The 18,512-nt window shown below is 35.2% G+C and overlaps 1 protein-coding gene and 1 long non-coding RNA gene across 3 annotated transcripts in view; one reads left to right on the top strand and one right to left on the bottom strand.

Annotated features, from left to right (window-relative positions):
• Positions 1–1,510: 1,510 nt before the first annotated feature.
• The window catches only part of ec (ubiquitin specific peptidase echinus), a 65,532-nt gene continuing 48,530 nt past the window's right edge, over positions 1,511–18,512 (bottom strand). For both annotated transcript variants that reach the window (XM_076419393.1, XM_076419394.1), the window contains 4 exons: positions 10,998–11,121; positions 10,764–10,939; positions 6,435–6,566; positions 1,511–6,373 (listed from right to left, as the gene is read on the bottom strand). In XM_076419393.1, the coding sequence (XP_076275508.1) occupies positions 1,793–6,373; positions 6,435–6,566; positions 10,764–10,939; positions 10,998–11,121 (5,013 nt within the window). In that variant the 3' untranslated portion in view covers positions 1,511–1,792. The remainder of the gene's footprint in view (positions 6,374–6,434; positions 6,567–10,763; positions 10,940–10,997; positions 11,122–18,512) is intronic.
• Positions 8,539–10,912, top strand: LOC143206744 (uncharacterized). The gene is made up of 3 exons (XR_013008513.1): positions 8,539–8,671; positions 8,731–8,815; positions 10,774–10,912. It is a non-coding gene; the product is annotated as an uncharacterized LOC143206744 (long non-coding RNA).

The raw sequence follows: 18,512 nt of genomic DNA, 5'->3' as shown, positions 1-18,512 counted from the left end.
TTGACATAACCATTTTAAAATCTTTCAAACCGAAACCGGTAATTGGGGTATGAAGCAACATCGTAAGATTATGAAAGTGTTTGATGAGCTTTGAACGAAAATGAAATTTTGATCATTCGATGATTAGCAAAACATTGAAATATGAATTGAAAGTATGTATATTTTGTTATGGAAAACTGACATTTTACGCAGAGAATTATCAAAAACATGGAATTAACAATTAGGTTAGGTCCTTCAACAGTTGTTTACATTGATACTTCGCATTTCCATCAATCGATATCAGTGATCAAAATACATGCAAGCACCTAATATTTTCGAATATTTAATAAATTGGAGGAAATTTTTGAAAACGAAAATGAAAAAATGGTTTTATAGTTGTAAAAACGAAATCAATTTTCAGTATGATTTTCATTGATTTCAGTACACTTATTCCAACGTTTCTCTAATTTATTGTCATTTTAAGTGGTTTCCCTAAAGGTCTCTTCACTACTATTTCTTCATTTAGTAAATGGTTTTCCAAGAAATAATGATGTCACCGGTGACCGGAAAGCTCTGAATTTTTTAAATTTAACTTAATAACAAAATAAATTATTAAACCGACGTCGAATTTTTAATTTTGTTGTTGACGAAAATATGATGTTCCTATAATTTATTGAACAACCTAAGATATTACTGGTTGCTCTACTACCAAATGAATAAAATTTATTGTTTTATAAACGCATGCTGCACCTGATTACATTACAAGGTAAACGGTCGTTTGTGATATTTGTACATTATATTTACACTATTCGAATTACTAGACAGATAGGACGAAGCTCGAAGAAAAGTTAATTTAAAATATAGGGAATAATTATTTTTGCTTATTTCGCCCACTTGATACATTGGCATTAAAATTACATCTACAGACAATTAAATCCGATGCATCTGGATAACATCACTCGCAAATTAAATAATTTTGACGTTCTTGTCAAATTGGTTTTAATATTTTTTTGAGTACGCATTTAAAGATTACAGTGGGTAATGAATTTTTAATAATTTTAGCACAGAAACTTTTATATTTATAATTAACAATATTATATAATGAATATAAGATATTAAAAAACTGCCAGCGCTGTATTAAAAGTGCGCATTTACCATAATTGCAATTTGTTAAAATAAAAATTTTGTCTAAAGAATAATATGTAATTTACAATTTTTTAGAATGAAAAAAATATACACCAGAATAGTTTTTTTCAAGTGATATTTGTTAGCTTTACAAACAAACCATGTGAAAGTTATAATGTCACCAGATATTAGTTGCTTTAGTTAAAAGTGATAGTAAAAACTAGGAAGATAAGTCATGTTTGTAATTATCATTTTTAATTATAAATAAAAAAAATAACTTTATACATATCATTATTAAGATAATCGGCATATTATGTATATTATTATTGTAAAACTATCAAAAACTGTTTAATTGGTTGCCTGTATTTCCTATGGGTATACGATAACACAAATAAAACAGTAAAACTAAAGGTCATACGTTCTTTTATTAATATTGATAATTTTGTTACAAATCAATTTTTTCTATACATGTAAAACAACTAAATTAACAATGAGATCGACGTTCTCCGTTAACAACAATTATTAAAAATATTTTTCTTAAAACCTAATATATCACATTTTGCTGCGTATTTACGAAAAAAATGTATGAAAATCTTTGTACTATGCCTAGATGAATAAATATGTTCTCAGGGAAGTATGATTTCGGTCTTTTTTTCTATAAAAAAACTGTTAGTTAAAAAAGTAAATGCTAACTTCTAGGTTTGAAACGAGACATATAAAATTCACAGTCCGTACAATATAAATTCGAGACGGCCACATTCTTTTTCCGACACAAATTGCACTTAGTTCTGTCGGTCGGGACACTATTGTTCGAATTGTTCACAATAATTGGCGTCACTACAGCTTTTGGCGTCGGAGACTCGCATCCTTTCGTTCCTGGTTCGAAACTGACGGACTTTTTCAAGATCTGCTTCGGGGGAGGCACTTGCTGATACGCTGGATATTTTGTTGCTTGAGTATAAGTGGGATCATCACCGTGAGGGGCGGGAACTCTTTGGTAAAGGTCCGGAACTCCTCGTTGCAGTTGCTCTACTTCTCCATACCCGTATTGTTGAGGATAATCATTTTGTTGTACACGATATGCCTGATTGATGTTGTTTCCATTGGTGTTTACCGGTGAATTACGATGAACAGCTGAATGATACATGTATGATGAACTTACTGATGAGGGAGCGGGAGATGGAGGGTGATTGTAAGGATAGCCCATCGGGCTTGGCGTATTCTGTCGAATTTGGTTGTGGTAAGGAGTTCTGGGTGCTGATGAATATGTTTGGGTTTGATTATTGTATTCTTGATTGTTTCGCATCTGACGATATCCAGGGTGAACTGGCGGATTTTGAGGTAAGCCTTGATAGGGTGATTGTCTATATGGTGTAGCTTGTTCAGGGAAAGGTCCATTTTGTTGTACAGTACCGTAATGGCCGTGCTGATGATTCAGCTGCACTGGTTCTTGGAATTGTTGTCCATTTTGTATAGCCCCATATTGAGGACTATGATATGCTTTAAATTGTTGCACCTCATTGGATCTGATATATTGCCCGGGTTGTTGATTTTCCCGACAATAAGGGTCAATATTGTTTTGATTGTTCATATAATACATAGTTTGTGGTTGACCGTTATGAACTTGGGGTTGAGTATTATACTGATACTCATTTGTACTATGTTGAGGATGAAACTGATAATTATTATGCGCCGCTGAACCATTTGTAACATAATTGTACTGTTGGTCAGCCATGACGTGAGCTTCGTTAGTATTGTTATAATTGGGGTACTTATAAGTCTCCGTATTGTTTATTGGATTTTGAACACTAAGCAGATTATCTAGAGAATTCCTTCTACCGTAAACAGAAGGTACGTCATTTAAGGGAACTGAAGTGGTGGACACTTGTTTGTTCGATTCCTGGTTACTATCACCTCCTTGTTCTCTCAATGCCATGATTTCCTGTCTAATCGCTGCAGCTTCAGGATTATTCATGGCAGATCGTAAAACTCTTTCCAAGATGGGATTGGGTATATAACTATCGTCTTCCTGTTCTTCTGCGGTTGCTACTAGAATAACCTGGTCACAAAAAGACACGCTCTTCTTCTTTCCTAACTTCAGTTTCTTCGCATCTTCGCTCAGCTCTTGATTAGCACTAAATACTTTATTCATTGCGGAAGAAAGCATCTCAACTTCACGGATTTCTTCTGCTATTTGCTCGGGCGCAATGGTGATGGCGTCGGATTCTCTAGGCTTAACACCAGTCATCATCTGTGGTTTCATAGGCGGTACTGGTTTACTTGGAACAACAACGGATTCTGTATTCTCGAACTTAAAGGCAAGATCTCTGACGGAATTCTGTTTAGCCTCCCCAGAATGAAACTTCTGGGTATTAACCTCATCCACGCCGTTTTGATAATCCGTGTCTGTGGGTTTTTTACTTCTTAGCGCAGCTTGTTTCGCTTGTAATTCTTTTAACCATGTGTCGCCGCTTGACCTAGGTAAATTGTTAGGTAATTGCAATGGCTTCGCCTTTGGAGTTTCGTTCTCATTCGAGAGGATCTCTTGACGTTTATTTTGTAGTTGTGCCAGCAAGCTATTAGGTTCAGGCAATGCTTCGCAGATAGTTTCAATCGGTGTAGGTTTAGGGAGATATTCTTCCAATGCTGATAAATCTAATGGCGGAGGAGGTGGTGGGAAATCTTCACTGGCTTGTCTAGAATGTATGACGGATCCCATTGGACTAGGATATGGGGGAAGTTCAAGCATGGGCACCCCATGAGACGGGAGGCAATCGACCTCGTCCACTCCGCTGTCCGCGTTGCTCATCGGTGAAATCAAAGGACTTTGCTCGTGGTGAACATCAGCTTGAGTCACAACAGTTCTAGATGAAGTGTTAAGGTACGAATCGTCGTCATAGGAACTATTATTATTATGATAATAGGGCAACGACATGGAGGATTGTTCTTCATATGATCTGCTATAAGGACTGAGATTGTGATAATGACTAAGGTCGCTTGGCATAGCGAATCCATCTTCCACTACTTCTCCGGGTCCATTCAACTTAGACGTGCTAAGCTGGGAAGTAGTGCGTAATGGTGGAGGTGGAGGAACTTTAGCTACGGTTAGAATTTTTCCTGCACTGCCATGGAAGCTTTTCCTCATCAACTTGCTACGCTCCAAGTTGGGGTTGCCGCTTGTACCCGCAAATTCTAAGTGTCCTTCTGAGAGATACCCTGTCATTCCTTTAGTCGCGTCCGTTGTCCCTTTTATACCAACGTTGCTGTCGTCTGTCACTGTACAAACTGTTGACTTTGGTGCCGGTATTTCGTCACCGTTAGCATCAGTCAAATCAGGCATGCTCCTATTCTTTCTTTTGATTAGTCCGCCCATCAGGAGTTTCCTCCTGATTTTGTGTTGTTTCTTCGTTTTACCGTCTTTCTCTTTCTTCTCTTCTTTCTCCTTGTTATCTTTGGCCTTTTTCAGGGTATCTTTACCAGTGAGTATTTCCGGAGCGATCGAGAAATCACTTCTGCTGATTTTATGTCGGTCCTCGCTTCGCGATCGTTTCTCCTTACCCTTCGCGTCCTTATTTTTAGTTCGGGAGAATATCGATCGTGATTCCCTCTCGGGAGGTTTGTCGTACATCGCAAATTCCTCGTCCCCGATACTAATTTCGTTCATTTTCGCTTTGAGCGCGTCCTTTTTCTTCGGCAACGTCGCGTATATCTCGATATTTTTCGTGGCTTTCGGTTTGGCGTCTTTCTCTTGCTGCGCGAGCAGTTCTCTGCTGTTCTGTCTCGAATGGGATCCTTTATCTCGGGAATTCTGACGGGAGTGGCGTCCGCTGCCGCTGCTGCCTTCTCTCGTGTGTCTTATTTCAGGCATATTCTCTTTGTTTGAATTTTGGGTTTGAGTCATACGCCTGTGCAGACTTCTCGCTCTCATGATGCACGTGTTGTGTTTCATCCTTGCCAAGGTGAGGGTTTGTGGATTGTTATAAGGCGCGTTCATGGCGGCGCGTGCTTTCGTAGCCGCTGCGTTGCAAAGAGCTAGGGCCAGGACCAAGTCGTGTTCATCCTCGAGCTGGCGAGATTTCACCAATAACTCATCCGCTTCATCGCAGAGTACGTCACAACTCTGTGATGGTTGGTTTGTACTGACGTTACTGTAATCTTCAGGGATCTTCGCCAGATGTCCCATTTTCATCAGATGCTGTAAAGTAGTCATGCTGGAACTATCATTCGAAGATAACGAATAAGAATCATAACCAGCATCGTACACGCCACTACTGCCACTTGACGAATCACTCTTGATGCGCGTAGGACTACCAGGAACGCTGCCGCCCCCATGAGGTACTTTCCCCACCAAGTAGAGGTAAGGATTCTCCATGGTTGTGGATGAAGCGGAAGAAGCACTGTTCCTATCACCGCTCCAGTTACCGCTATCTCTTCTCCTAGGAAGGTTCATATGATCCGACATTCCTTCGACTCCAGAAGAGGATCCATTACTTAATGTTCGATGTACGTTCACGTGCGGTTTTACAAATTCTATGTTCTTCCTCATACCATAATCAGACTCTTTCTTGTTTATACATCCATCAACTTGATCGAAATCCTGTCCATCCTTTGGGGGATATATATTTTTCTGAATAATGGAAAGGTTCTGGTACTCATTATATGCCCTGGGCAGAGGCGGTTTTTGACTTAATGTCGTACTGTCAGGATTAGGTGTAATGGCACGTCTGGTATTGCCGATTGTTGGTTTCTCAGGACTTGGAGTGATCGACCTTCTAAGTAACTGCTGGTTAACGTTAACGACATTATGTTTCGATTTATTTTTGTCGGAGTAGAATGGCGTGATTTGTTTCGGAGCGCTTTCTGTATTCACTGGAGTGCCGTCGGGAGAAGCATATAAAAGAAGCAGAGGTTGGTATCGACCCTTGCGACATTTCTCTACTACTTGGTCCCATCGAGGCCCCACTTCTCTAACGGTGGCGTCGTCAAAGTATATCCATACCCGCAACTTCGTATGGAAAAAGAACGTAGAGTAATGCTTCCCGTAGTAGGTCACGACTCCCACCAAATTATGAATACAGTTATCAGCCCATCTAGAGTCAACTACGGTGTTGAACACATCCCCCAACCTCAGGGTGGTACCGATAGAGGCAAACACTTCCATGATGTGCTCCAAGGTGGGACGTTCGGAATTCCACACCAAACCAATCGATACTATTTCGGGATGGTTCATCAAGCTGCGTCCGATTTGTATCACCGATCCACAGGCACTCTGTAAATTTCATTAGAGATTTAGTGATGGTTCTGCATACGATTCTGAATAGAAAACTTACCGGACATTGTCTGACATCACCCATGCTACCCGCTTTCTGTAACAGTTTCCCGAATGCATCGGGTGGATTCTGACGTCCTGCATTTGTCCGGACCTGGTACACCAACGTAGACGTTGATACATAATGAACCATCTGAAACAAAATGTTAACCATTTAGGATGATATTTATGTGGTTTTTTGTTGATGTCCCTAATGCAGCACGCATCCATATTACCATTAAAGTATGTAAACACCGTAAGTTTTACACTTATGTAATAACAATTAGCCTCGCCTTTCCGATTATCATATTTAGCACATTCTTAACAGTGTCCCATGGAATAATAATGTAAAATAGAGAGACGGCGTATAAGGCGTGATGCTTTTTTTCTATTAGTTTCTACAAGGGTTGATTCAAAAGAACATATAGTCTATTCAAAGTATTTGTATATTTATCATCAATATTGCCTGCCGCAATTTGTAAATTTGTTTTAGAATCAAGACAATATTTCCCTTTTCATTTTATTCTAGTTAAAAAGAGATACAATGCTGTCTGATAAGTTCGAACGTGAAACCGAACTAGTCTGTCAAAGTCCCCCGGTTGTTAAACGTACGCAAAATTATTCAAAATATAATTACGGGTTATAAACCGGCAAACGTAGTTTTAAGGCTTTGTTTTAATAAATTTCAAATCGCCGCCGTTTATATTGAAAATATTTTTAACGTGTTGCAGCTGCACTGAATATTAGTACGGGCACGGTCTCTAAAATATCTCAAAAAATAAAAAACAATATAACATTAAACAAAAAGAAACCGTTTTCATGCGAAACGGTGGATGAATGAAGATCAGCTTGATGTTAGCGGTATCAGAGTTCAAATATACAAAATGTATAAAAACAGTAAGTAGTTTTTTCAATCGAAACATATTTAATACCATTATTTCTAAGAACATTGTTAGTTTGGAAAGTATCCATAAAAAGCTGAAAGCTATGCAGCTATTTGAGGGATGGTGAACATCCCTTTATACATTGTTGGGTAATATATGATTTCAGTGATGTAAAGATAACCAACGAAGGGGTTTAATGGAATTTCGAGACATTGCTTTTAAAAGAAAACAATTTTTAAAAACATACAACAAAATCAAGGAAGAATTATTATATCATATTGTATATTTAGATGAGACATGGATATTTCAGAATGATATATTGGGTCATTCATGGCAAGATAATAATAAATGTAGTGTGAAGGCAACAAAAGTTTATGGAAAAAGGTAAACGTGGGAATAACTATCGATTAGGTTTTGTTAATCACAACATTTATTAATAATTTATTGCAGACATATATGTCGTGAAGAACTACTTCATGCTGGAAACAGGAATATAAATGAAATATTTTTATACCTCGTGCAGAATAAGAGTGACTACCATGGAGAAATGTGCCATAACTTGTTTTTGCAGTAGTTTGAAAATCAACTTTTAAAGAACTTGAGAAACCATGAGTTATTGTTATGGACAATTCTCCATGTCTTAGTACACTGGTGAAGATCCCAATAAGTGCATCAACAAAGGCTACAATTAAGGAATGACTTAAAGTACATAAAATAAGTTTTGAAGAAACCAGATAAAAGAATGAACTATTTGAAATTGTTACTAGGTAAATATAAATGAAATGTTTCATTGCGTTTCTTACAATTTACTTTTTCAGAAATAAGGCTGAAAAAATATATACAGTAGATCTGATGGCTGAACAATATGGTATTCCTTGTTGTTATACCACATAGTATTACGATTTATCACTGTATATTCAATCCAATCGAGTTGCTGGTTGAGAAGGATATTCCATCAAGAACTGTTTGGATATGTGGAAGGAAGCATTGTCGACCATAACAACTTTGATTTGGATGAACGCGATAAGACATACAGAGGAAGTAATTGATAAATGGTCGAACCGTGAACATGTGCAATGCTGGAAATTCCTGAGACAGAGTGATTACAAGGAAAACAACTAAAGGTATGCACATAATTGATACAGATATGATTATAATTGTTTAGAATTAAACATAAGCATTAGATTAAAATGCATGAGGTATAATGAATACTAACAGGTTTGTAAATATGGTAAATGCATTAGGCAGAATTCAGTGATTAATTTTATCAAGAATGGTGTACACCGGTAGTAGTAGAAGAAATAAGAAATGCAGTGATATTAAGATGACTTAACGTAACACACCATCGAAGGAAACAAGAACCAAACCTAAAAAGGTAAATATGCTCTTGAATGAAAGTAAAATACATTACTTTGATACATAATTGTTAATTAGGTGGATCAGGCCTCCAGAAGGATATCATTACATAAAAAACGCGCCTAGAACTCTACCTCATAGGTGGTGTGAAAAAGAGTTTAATGTAAGTATAATCAAACACAACCCTATAAAAACATAAGTAACCCTATAAAACAAGTCCGATAACATAACATATGCATTTAATTATAAATTTAGTGTAATTACAAATTATCAATCTACGGTGATATGGAATCGAGTAATGATTGTATGGGTGGTGTGTAATTGAGTAAATTCTTATTTTGGATCTAGGAATTATAATACCAATGTAATCATTTCATCTGGCCATTTTTCTTCCATAAGATTCCATATGAGTCGAGTGAGTGAGCAAGTGAGGTGCGAAATTTCAACTTTCTCTGTAGACTATCAACATCTAGCTTTATCTGGTATTTCACCATTATAGTGCAAAATAATTACCTTTATGAAAGATTCATTATTATAATAATATTTTACATTTCCTCTCACAATTCGATAAAATTTATTTCTTTTTATTTATTGAGTCTAAACCACGAACGTCATTGAACGTCTTTCATAGTACTTCATAAATTATGATCATATATAGATTTGGAGTAATCAAGCCGTATTTGCCAGTCACTAGTCCATTTGTGGATCTTGTCGATTGCCTTTTGTACTACTTCTAAAGCGAAAGACATGTCTTGCCATAACGTTTCGTCGGCAAATGTTCTAAGTATTGCTTCTTTTGTTGTTGGGATCTGCGGAATAATTTAATCGAAAACTTACTTTTGGTACACAGTTACGTTCAGATTTGTCAATTATCCGTCTCCGTTATACTGTTTTTTATAGTGTTATAATTCGAAATGTTTATATTAATGGGATATTTTAGTTTGAACATTTGAAAAAAATCGATTTTTTATGCGTCACTAAAACATCTGTGTTTACAATAATTTAAATTTTGAAAAATCCTCTTCTTGAAAAAAGAGCATATTCCCAAAGGGTTAGACTTAAAAAAAACAATTTATGAAAAATCTAGATTAAAATACTCCCTTAATGTAAAGTGTATAACAATATTTGTCACAACATAATATATATTTCAAAATAATCAAATGATACTTAGAAATAATTAAAATACATCGATTATGCCTAACACTAGTGCTAAAACTTGACAAAACAAAATCATATGGAATTCAGTTTCATCCTTTCTATATATTTCCTATCAGTTTTAACAAGCAAATAATGACTATACCGAAACCTTTCTTTTATTAAATACTACCTAACTTGACCTAATTGTTGACGTTTTGAAATAACAATTGCATATGTTTAAAGCAATAAAAATCTTCTTTACGAAAGAAGAACAAATTTAAAATATTTTTAACTACTAATCAGAAAGCCCATAAGATATCATAACGGCTTCAAACTAAAACAAACATGATTTCATAGTCAGATGTACTGCAGTTAACGCACAAGAAAAATTTATAGCAGGGTAAAAGAAAATTATTCCTATTTTCAGATAATTGTTTAATATATAATCTATTTAAAATAACAGTGAACTCACGTCATCACGATGTTGAATGTATTGCCTATCGCAATTTGTAAATGCGTTTTAAAATCAGACATTATGCTTCTTCTCATTTAACTCTAGCTAAAAAGAGCTACATTGCTGTCTGTACGTTCCAACATGTAACCAAATCAGCTTACAAAATTCGCCTTGTGAAAATTTTTCAAAATATTAGTGATAGTGATAATAATTACAGGTTATAAATTAGAGTTCATTATTCTGATGCATTTGATGTATTATAATGTTAAAGTAAATTATGTTTGATTATGTTATAACATTTTCTTCTTATTATTTTATATATAGTAGAATTTTGTTATATTCCAAAGTCAAAATGATCTAAAACTCAAAGTTGATGCGGCAACATTGTGACATTTTGATGTAATAAATTTAAATGACGTGAGTTCATTATTTTATTTAATTTTATTTATATTTAATTTGGAAACATATTTAAAATGTACCGTTTGTGCAAGCCAAACTTAAAATTGATTTTTTTTATTACCTGAGTATAGCTCAATGGTTCCGATGTAGCACCGCAGTTTCCGCATACTGCTTGCTCTACAAGAGTCATGGCAAATTTTTGATGAGGCACGCAGTGAGGAGCCGCGCAAGCATCTTCAGCTTGTCCATGCGCGACGTGTTGATGAATGCGCAAAAGCATATTTTCAAAGCACTCGGCTGCAACGATAAAATATCCATAATCCTTAATAAAAATAATAAAAGTCAGTTATCTTACCTGCATCGTCCATAAAGCCCAACTGGAATCGTTGCTGATCGAAGAAGGATTCGGCCAAGGCTCGGCGCAAAGCATCGGGAGGAAGAGCCGTCTCCGGACTGAACTGCAACTGCGAGAAAAGCTCCTGGAACGAAACGTAAACAATGAAGATAAGGGTTCATTTACTTTTAATTGAATCGTTTTTCAAAGTACCAATCGCGTGCAATGGGAAAGAAAATTTCCATTGTATCATAATGACAAAAAGTCTTGTAACCTCGAGTTGTTTTCATAATCGTGATTTCACGCCGTGTCTATTGAACCTTCGTTCATTGTTTCTGTTGCCCTGTACGTATATATATATATATATATATATATATATATATATATATATATATATATATGAGATTGATGATATGCCATCATTATTACTTGGAGACGAATATAATGATTTTAGAATAAATTTGTCTGGTCCAAATATTGTAAGTATATGTAAAATAGAAACTGATTTATAATATGGATTATGATAGTTATGATATAAGTATCGCATTTAAAGGTTTTGCTGGTATACTTTATTTCAAGATTCATGTCTATATTATCAATGGTTAACATTAATAACATAACTCCATTAATAATATACGAATACTAGCTTCGATAGACGGCAGTATCTTCACCTATTTTAGTTACACGTTGAATTATTGAAACAAAAATTATCGTTATACAAGCAGAAACGTGATAAAGTGATTCTTCGGCATAAAAAATATTTTTAACAAAAAAAATTGAAAAAAATAAATAAGGAACTTACTAAAAATTACAAAATAATCAAACTTAGACTTTTATCACAAAAGAAAAACGTTTTAAAATAAAATATGTATATAATAGTCGTTGTAATAACTAATTTATACTACTGTTTATATTCTACTATATACACACAATTTAGCTTAATACCTACCTAAACTTATTTATGTATTTACAATATTATTTTAACTACTACCAATTTATTTGTTCGGGATTTCAGTTTGTGTATATGTCACAAATTTATATTATTATTTTGTATTGTTTGGACTTCAAACTTAAAAAAAAAGATATATACAACCGAACATAGAACCTCCTCCTTTTCAAAGGTCGGTTAAAAACACTTAATTACGTGTTAAAAAATCCTGAAAGTTTAAATGAAAATATGTAAGATGCTAATTCATTAAGCCTCATCACTTTCGGACAATGTTGTTTTGATTAATAATATTCTGTGGCAGTCTGTGGCTAAGTTGTATTTGGACATGTTGTCAAAAAACAAAAAAATTAAAATAAAAAAATCGTGGCTATCCAACTGTGTTTTGAAAAATAATAGCCTACGTGACCTTATTATTTCGTTTGAATCCACACTTTTTATAAAGTCCATATTCCAACCATAACCCAGGTAGTAATCCCCAAAATGTCGCAAGTGAATACCTAACAATAAAGATGTAAAAGATAAGATATATTCTTGGGGAACAGAGACAGGACCGTAGTTCGTCGTTGCCCACTACTATATGACGAGACGAGACGCTAGATGATGAATAATTTGTTCAATATTAAAAATTATTAAACTAAAATAAACAAATATACAAGGAACAGATTATCAAATTATTCTGCTGTTGATTTATGAATTGAGAATAATTAAATTTACGGGGTAAGACAGGAGGGAACAACAAAATCTTACTTTCCAAGAAGTTATCAGATGAAAGTGTTAACATTATATGATCTACTTAATATAACTGAATATTAAGTTTTAAAAACAAAAATGGAATTAATTTAATTAACAAAGAATCCTACACCTAGTATGATCTTTGACATCAAACTGATAATCTCAATTAAGAACAAAAGAATATAAAAAAAATGAAAACGAATAGGTTTCTCGAAAATAGGGGAGAACATAAGAATCTGGCTTCTATAGAAATGATGTGATGAAAGTGTCAATATATCGTTTAGTGCTGTATAACATTTTTATTTTATAGATAAATTATTGTCTTGATGGCAGAACAATGATCTTACTGCAGTGTGTGTAATAATGTTGAAATTTAGTACTGCAATCGATCTAGAATCTTGAAAAGGGGAAATATGAAATTTTTGATGTATACGGACCCCCAAATACAACGGAATACAGAGTTTTATTAAGAAATTAAGGCGTTAACATAAATAACAAAGAATCCTACAATTGGCATAATCTTAGGCATTAAAATAATAATCTCACTTAAAAATAATTGAATATTAAATTAAACGTATAGTTTCCTCGGATGTAATTTTTAACTATAAATGTATGATAATAAATATCTTGTTTAAAAACAAATTGGCTTTAAAACTTGTACGATGAGATCAGAAGTTCTGCTGCCTTACAGATTGAAATACTAATAGCAAAGATTGAAATAAAAAATGAGTTGAAAGTTTGATTAAAAATAAATATAATTTCCCTTCAATTTTTAAAGCCTTTATGGTGGGACTTTAAAAAGATGTGCCTGACAAAACTAACTTTTTTATGAATCATTTCTTGCGGTATTTAGAGAATGTGGAAATGGGTTTAACCACCTAGAAAAATGACCAAATATCATTTTCTAAGAATCCAAAATCAAACTTGACTCATTTGTGAAACGTTCGAAATACACCCGGTTTGAATTTATTTTTTGATTGTTGCCGTTGCGAGCCTGTGCAGTTAGTTGCAGATTTAGCTTGGAACGGTGTTACGTAAGATGCCTTTTTTATCGCTATCTGCAGTCAAAGGCGTAATTTCCTACCATATGCCGCTCGTGATCGTTTATATATCGGAATAACTGTAATCCATGTGCGAATCAACGAAACACTCATTTCCTGGTCGATTGTAATCCGGCCGTACAAAGAAATGGTGTTCGATGCGAGTACTTTAAAGGTGTTTTTATTAATTAAGGTATGGTTTTCTTCGAAATCAACCTTGACAGCTTTTCGATACCGCGACGACACCGTATCGAAAGTTCGAGGAAACCACAAAGAAACTGACTCGACGCGCCACAGGTCAGTACTCAGGGACCTAATACCAATCGAGACGCGGCGATCAAATCAGATTATGTCATTCATTGTGTCCGCTTTTGAGAACCGCCGTAAAGTTGTTCGCGTTGAACTTTTACCACACAACCATAATGGACGTTTAATGGCCTGGACCCATAGGGTCGAGCATTCCTCGAGAATGACTCATTAAAACCCTTGTCACAACTTTGGAATGTTTCTAGACCCGGGTTTGGATAAAGGCTTAATGGACGAAGATGGGATATCTCGGCAAAAATGCTACTAGAAAAAATCGGTTGTCCTTGGTTTTCGAATATTAGGACAAACATTAAGGTTTCTTTCTTCGTTCTGGTAGACGAGAATTTTCATTCTCCACACTTCTCACGACCTTATTTCTTTTGAAAAGGACGATTTTACCTGATTCCTTTCAAAAAAAGGTACTAGCCCTCAGGTAAATATTTCCGAACATCGACTCTGTTGTCACGTTCTACTCTTTGTTGCATGTACCGTTTCTATTTCTTTTGTGATTAATTAAGCATAATGTTCATACAATTATTAGTGGGTATCGACTGAATTCTCGCATTCAAGGTGATCAAGATCATAGTAATCGCGATTTTCAAGTATTTCGATCTCGTTTCATGTACGCTACTTTCGATTTTCACCAGTAGGTGTCTCCGATGACCTCCTTGGAATGGCAAACTAAGAAAAAAACTTTTTTCCTCAGGTAGATCTTTTTAAGATGAACCGTTAGATGACGGATACGAGCAATTACCAGAAATCGACCAGTTTTTTTGCTGGTTAAGATGGCGATAGGTCATGATATCCGGGGAACTGTAAAGATATGAGATAATTTTGTTACACCAAACAGAGATACGACAAATAAATATTTGACTTTCCATTGGGAGGCTGACGACTTAAACGTAACGTTAAAAGGTCGAGATTGATACAATACGTTGTTGGTGAAAGAATATTGTAAAACATTCGCATATTCAAATCGTGAAAGAAAGAGATTAAAAGTTCAGCTCAATAAAAACCAAAAGTAGGTTTGTTAACGGTCCGTAGCGATTATATAAATTCGTAAATCGATTTGCAAATCGATCTACGAGGGATGTCCGGATGATACTGAAGTTCATCATTATATTTTCATCGATGGATTCTTTCTTATTGTGATTTGGAGTGTTCTACTCGAGATCCACGGAAAATCCGTGGGTTTACCGAGGCTGCCTGACAAATATAACCCAAAAATGTTTGGTACTGGTTAAAAATGTGAAGGTTAAAGCACTCCTACTTCTAATTCGGAGCACGGCGCTAATGTCAAGGCGCTGAAAAATACAGAATAAATCGAGGAAAACTCACTTTGATCCTCGTGCATTGGTCTGCGTCCAGCGCGTCCGAAAACACCACACCATTGTCCTTCACTTTCAGCTTGGTGCCCTTCGGTTTCCGGGTGAGGGTGCCTTCTCTGCTGTCGCAGCGTCCCTCCCCCTCGCCCGTCGACGGTTTCCGGTACCGGAACTTGTTGATCATCGCGAAAATGATACGTTTATCGGCGGGAAATTCGAAAAGCGCGCTCCCATAACGCGCTCGCCACTACACACGGCGCACACTGTACGTTCGTCAACGCTGAAAGCAGGAGACTGTGGTCGTACGGCACGAAGAAGCACTCGAAGAGGAGGAGAGGTAGGAGGTACGATTCTGTCGGTGCGATAGAGACGGAGAGCGTAGGTGAACGAGCACGAAAGACCGATCTACGAAGTGTTTCGCTTCGAAAACAGAATGCAGGTATATCGATAGTGCATAGAAACGGATAAACTCTACCCTCGGGGGGGTGAAGGTAGGTGGGAAGTTGACTCGCAATCGACAGGTAGGCCGAGGGTGGTTGCCTGAGGTTTTTTCAGTAGCGGTACTTTCAACTATTTCTCAGCAAAATATAATTTAGCATCATTTTAAATCATATAATACACATCTCAAATAAAATAATGATATAAATTATTTTTAATTATATGCATACTTAATTTAGATATACTTAGTTCTATCTTAATTTACAACTTAATTTATTACTACTGTTCTGTTATACTTACATCAATATAAAAGCAATGCAAGTAAGTGTAACAAGTAAGTAAAACTACTTAAGTTAAAGTTAAGGGTAACACTTTACTTAATACTATACAAGTTTATTTGGTTTGGTTCACTTCAATCTTCTAGTTTCCTATCCGTTGTCCAGTAGCTATGTACTGCTTCCACGTTGCAGTGATTTAGAAACCTTAAGTAATGTTTTAAGTCCAAATCTTGGATAATTTCATAAATCCATTTGAAATCGAGGCTACTCATTGGTGATGTAATGATAAACATTGGTAATTAATCGTAGAACTTTGGCAGCGGTGGATTACTAGTTCGTTTGATTTTTTTGGTGCAATCCCACATTTGCACCCCATAGATCCAAATTGATCATCTATTTGATTTTAGGCCAAGTTGAGTGTATCATCTTCCGTCTAACCAGTACAGTTGCTTGATTTTAAATCCGATCTGCACTATTTTTTGTTTAACATGATGTTTCCAATTTAATCTACCATCGAAATGGATGCCGATGTATTTCACTGATTCTGTTTGAAGAATCGGGCATCAAATTTGTCAACTAATATAATGATTTTTTTTATATCTCTGCAATGCAAAATTAACATGGACAGATTTGGAGCTGTTAGGCTGTATCCTTTTGATTTCAAATTGTGCTTTTTTCATAGCCTTAGGCGGCAATATAACAATGTCTTCTGCGTGATAAGTATGTCATCGATAAATGTTCCAAGTACTGTTTCTTTTATCTGTGTAGAACAGATACAGGAGTAGTCCCATGAAACTATCTTAAAACTCCAGTTGAAATAGGTTTAAGTGTTGAAATTCACCATCATACGAGACAAACACTTTCTTTCGAAAAGATATGACTTAATTAATTACTTAATTATGACTACAATAATTTCGCGGCAGCAAGCTACTCATCTTGAAAATTAGTCCTAAATAACATACCCGGTCAAAACCATATCAAAGCTAATAAATACTGTAACATATTTATAAATAAGCATTGTCTTCATGGATTTTTAAAAACTATTTAACTATTTAAACGTGTTTTAAAATATACATTAAGTAATGATCTATAAATAACTATTTAATTGACTTGTTACATGTCTTAAATAATATAAAACTACATAAAGCTACATAACATTGCTGTACACCAATAATAAAATATAAAAATCAATAAAATTAGTAAATAAAATTAAATTAATAATACCTTATATTATAAAATAATATATAATAAAATATAATTAATTACTATAATTAAAATTTTAGTTTTAATTTATTTTTAGTTCTTACAAATGTTTCTCAGAAGGTATTTAAATGTTTTATTGTATGAGTAAATCTACAATAAATATTATTTCAAAATCAATCAGATCCAAAATCAAAGAATTTGATCTGTACCGGTCAGGATACATAATCAAATTAACTGATTGATTAATTATCAATTCTAATGGCAACTTAAGCAATGAAGAGCAGCACTATGATCTCGAAATCGTGGATGTTTATCATATAGATATATATAGTTTGTGAATTATTAACATTTTGAGTAAAGCAACTTTCGTTATTTCGAAAAAAATTAATAAAAAGTAATTTTGCGTGTTGATAAAATATTGATTTTTGAAGAGAAAACATACGGTTGAAGCAAAAACTTGGCTTGATGCCAAGTTTCCGGACTGCCCCAGGAAAATCAACCATCAAGGATTGGTACGCTAAGTTTAGACGTGGTTAAATGAGAACCGAAGACGATGAACGTAGTGGACGCCCAAAAGAAATTGTAACCGACGAAAACATTTAAAAAATCCCCAAAATGATTTTGAATTACTATACATTTAAATTGAATGAAATAGCAGACATTCTAAAGATATCAATTGAACGTGTACATCATATTTGGGTTTGAGAAAGCTCTGTGCAAATTGGGTGCCGCGCGAGCTTACTTACGTTGCTCAAAAACAACGACGAATTGATGATTCGGAGCAGTGTTTGAATATGATCAAGCGTAATAAACCCGAGTTTCTGCGTCTATATGTAACAGTGGCTCCATCATTTCACTCCGAAGTCCAATCAACAGTCATCCGAGTGGACTGCACACGATGAACCCGCTTCAAAGCGTGGGAGAACACAGCAGTCGGCTGGTAAGGTATTTTGGGATGCATATGGAATAATTTTCATTGAGTACCTTGAAAAAGGAAGCACCATCAACAGCGACTATTACATAGCGTTATTGGACCGTTTGAAGGACGAAATAGCTGAAAAACTGCCGCATTTGAAGAAAAAGAAAGTGCTGCTTTACCAAGATAATGCACCATGTCACAAGTCAGTGAAAACGATGGCAAAAATCCATGAATTGGGCTTCGAATTGTTTCCTCATCCACCGTCCATCTCCAGATCTGCCCCCCAGCGACTATTTTCTGTTCTCAGATCTCAAAAGAACGGTCACTGGGAAGACATTTTCGTCGA

Source organism: Rhynchophorus ferrugineus, unplaced genomic scaffold, assembly GCF_030347505.1.
Source record: "Rhynchophorus ferrugineus isolate W39M unplaced genomic scaffold, kcgeb_rfMv2 rfM1, whole genome shotgun sequence".
Classification (NCBI taxonomy): domain Eukaryota; kingdom Metazoa; phylum Arthropoda; class Insecta; order Coleoptera; family Curculionidae; genus Rhynchophorus; species Rhynchophorus ferrugineus.
This window is presented reverse-complemented; position numbering and strand designations above follow the sequence as displayed.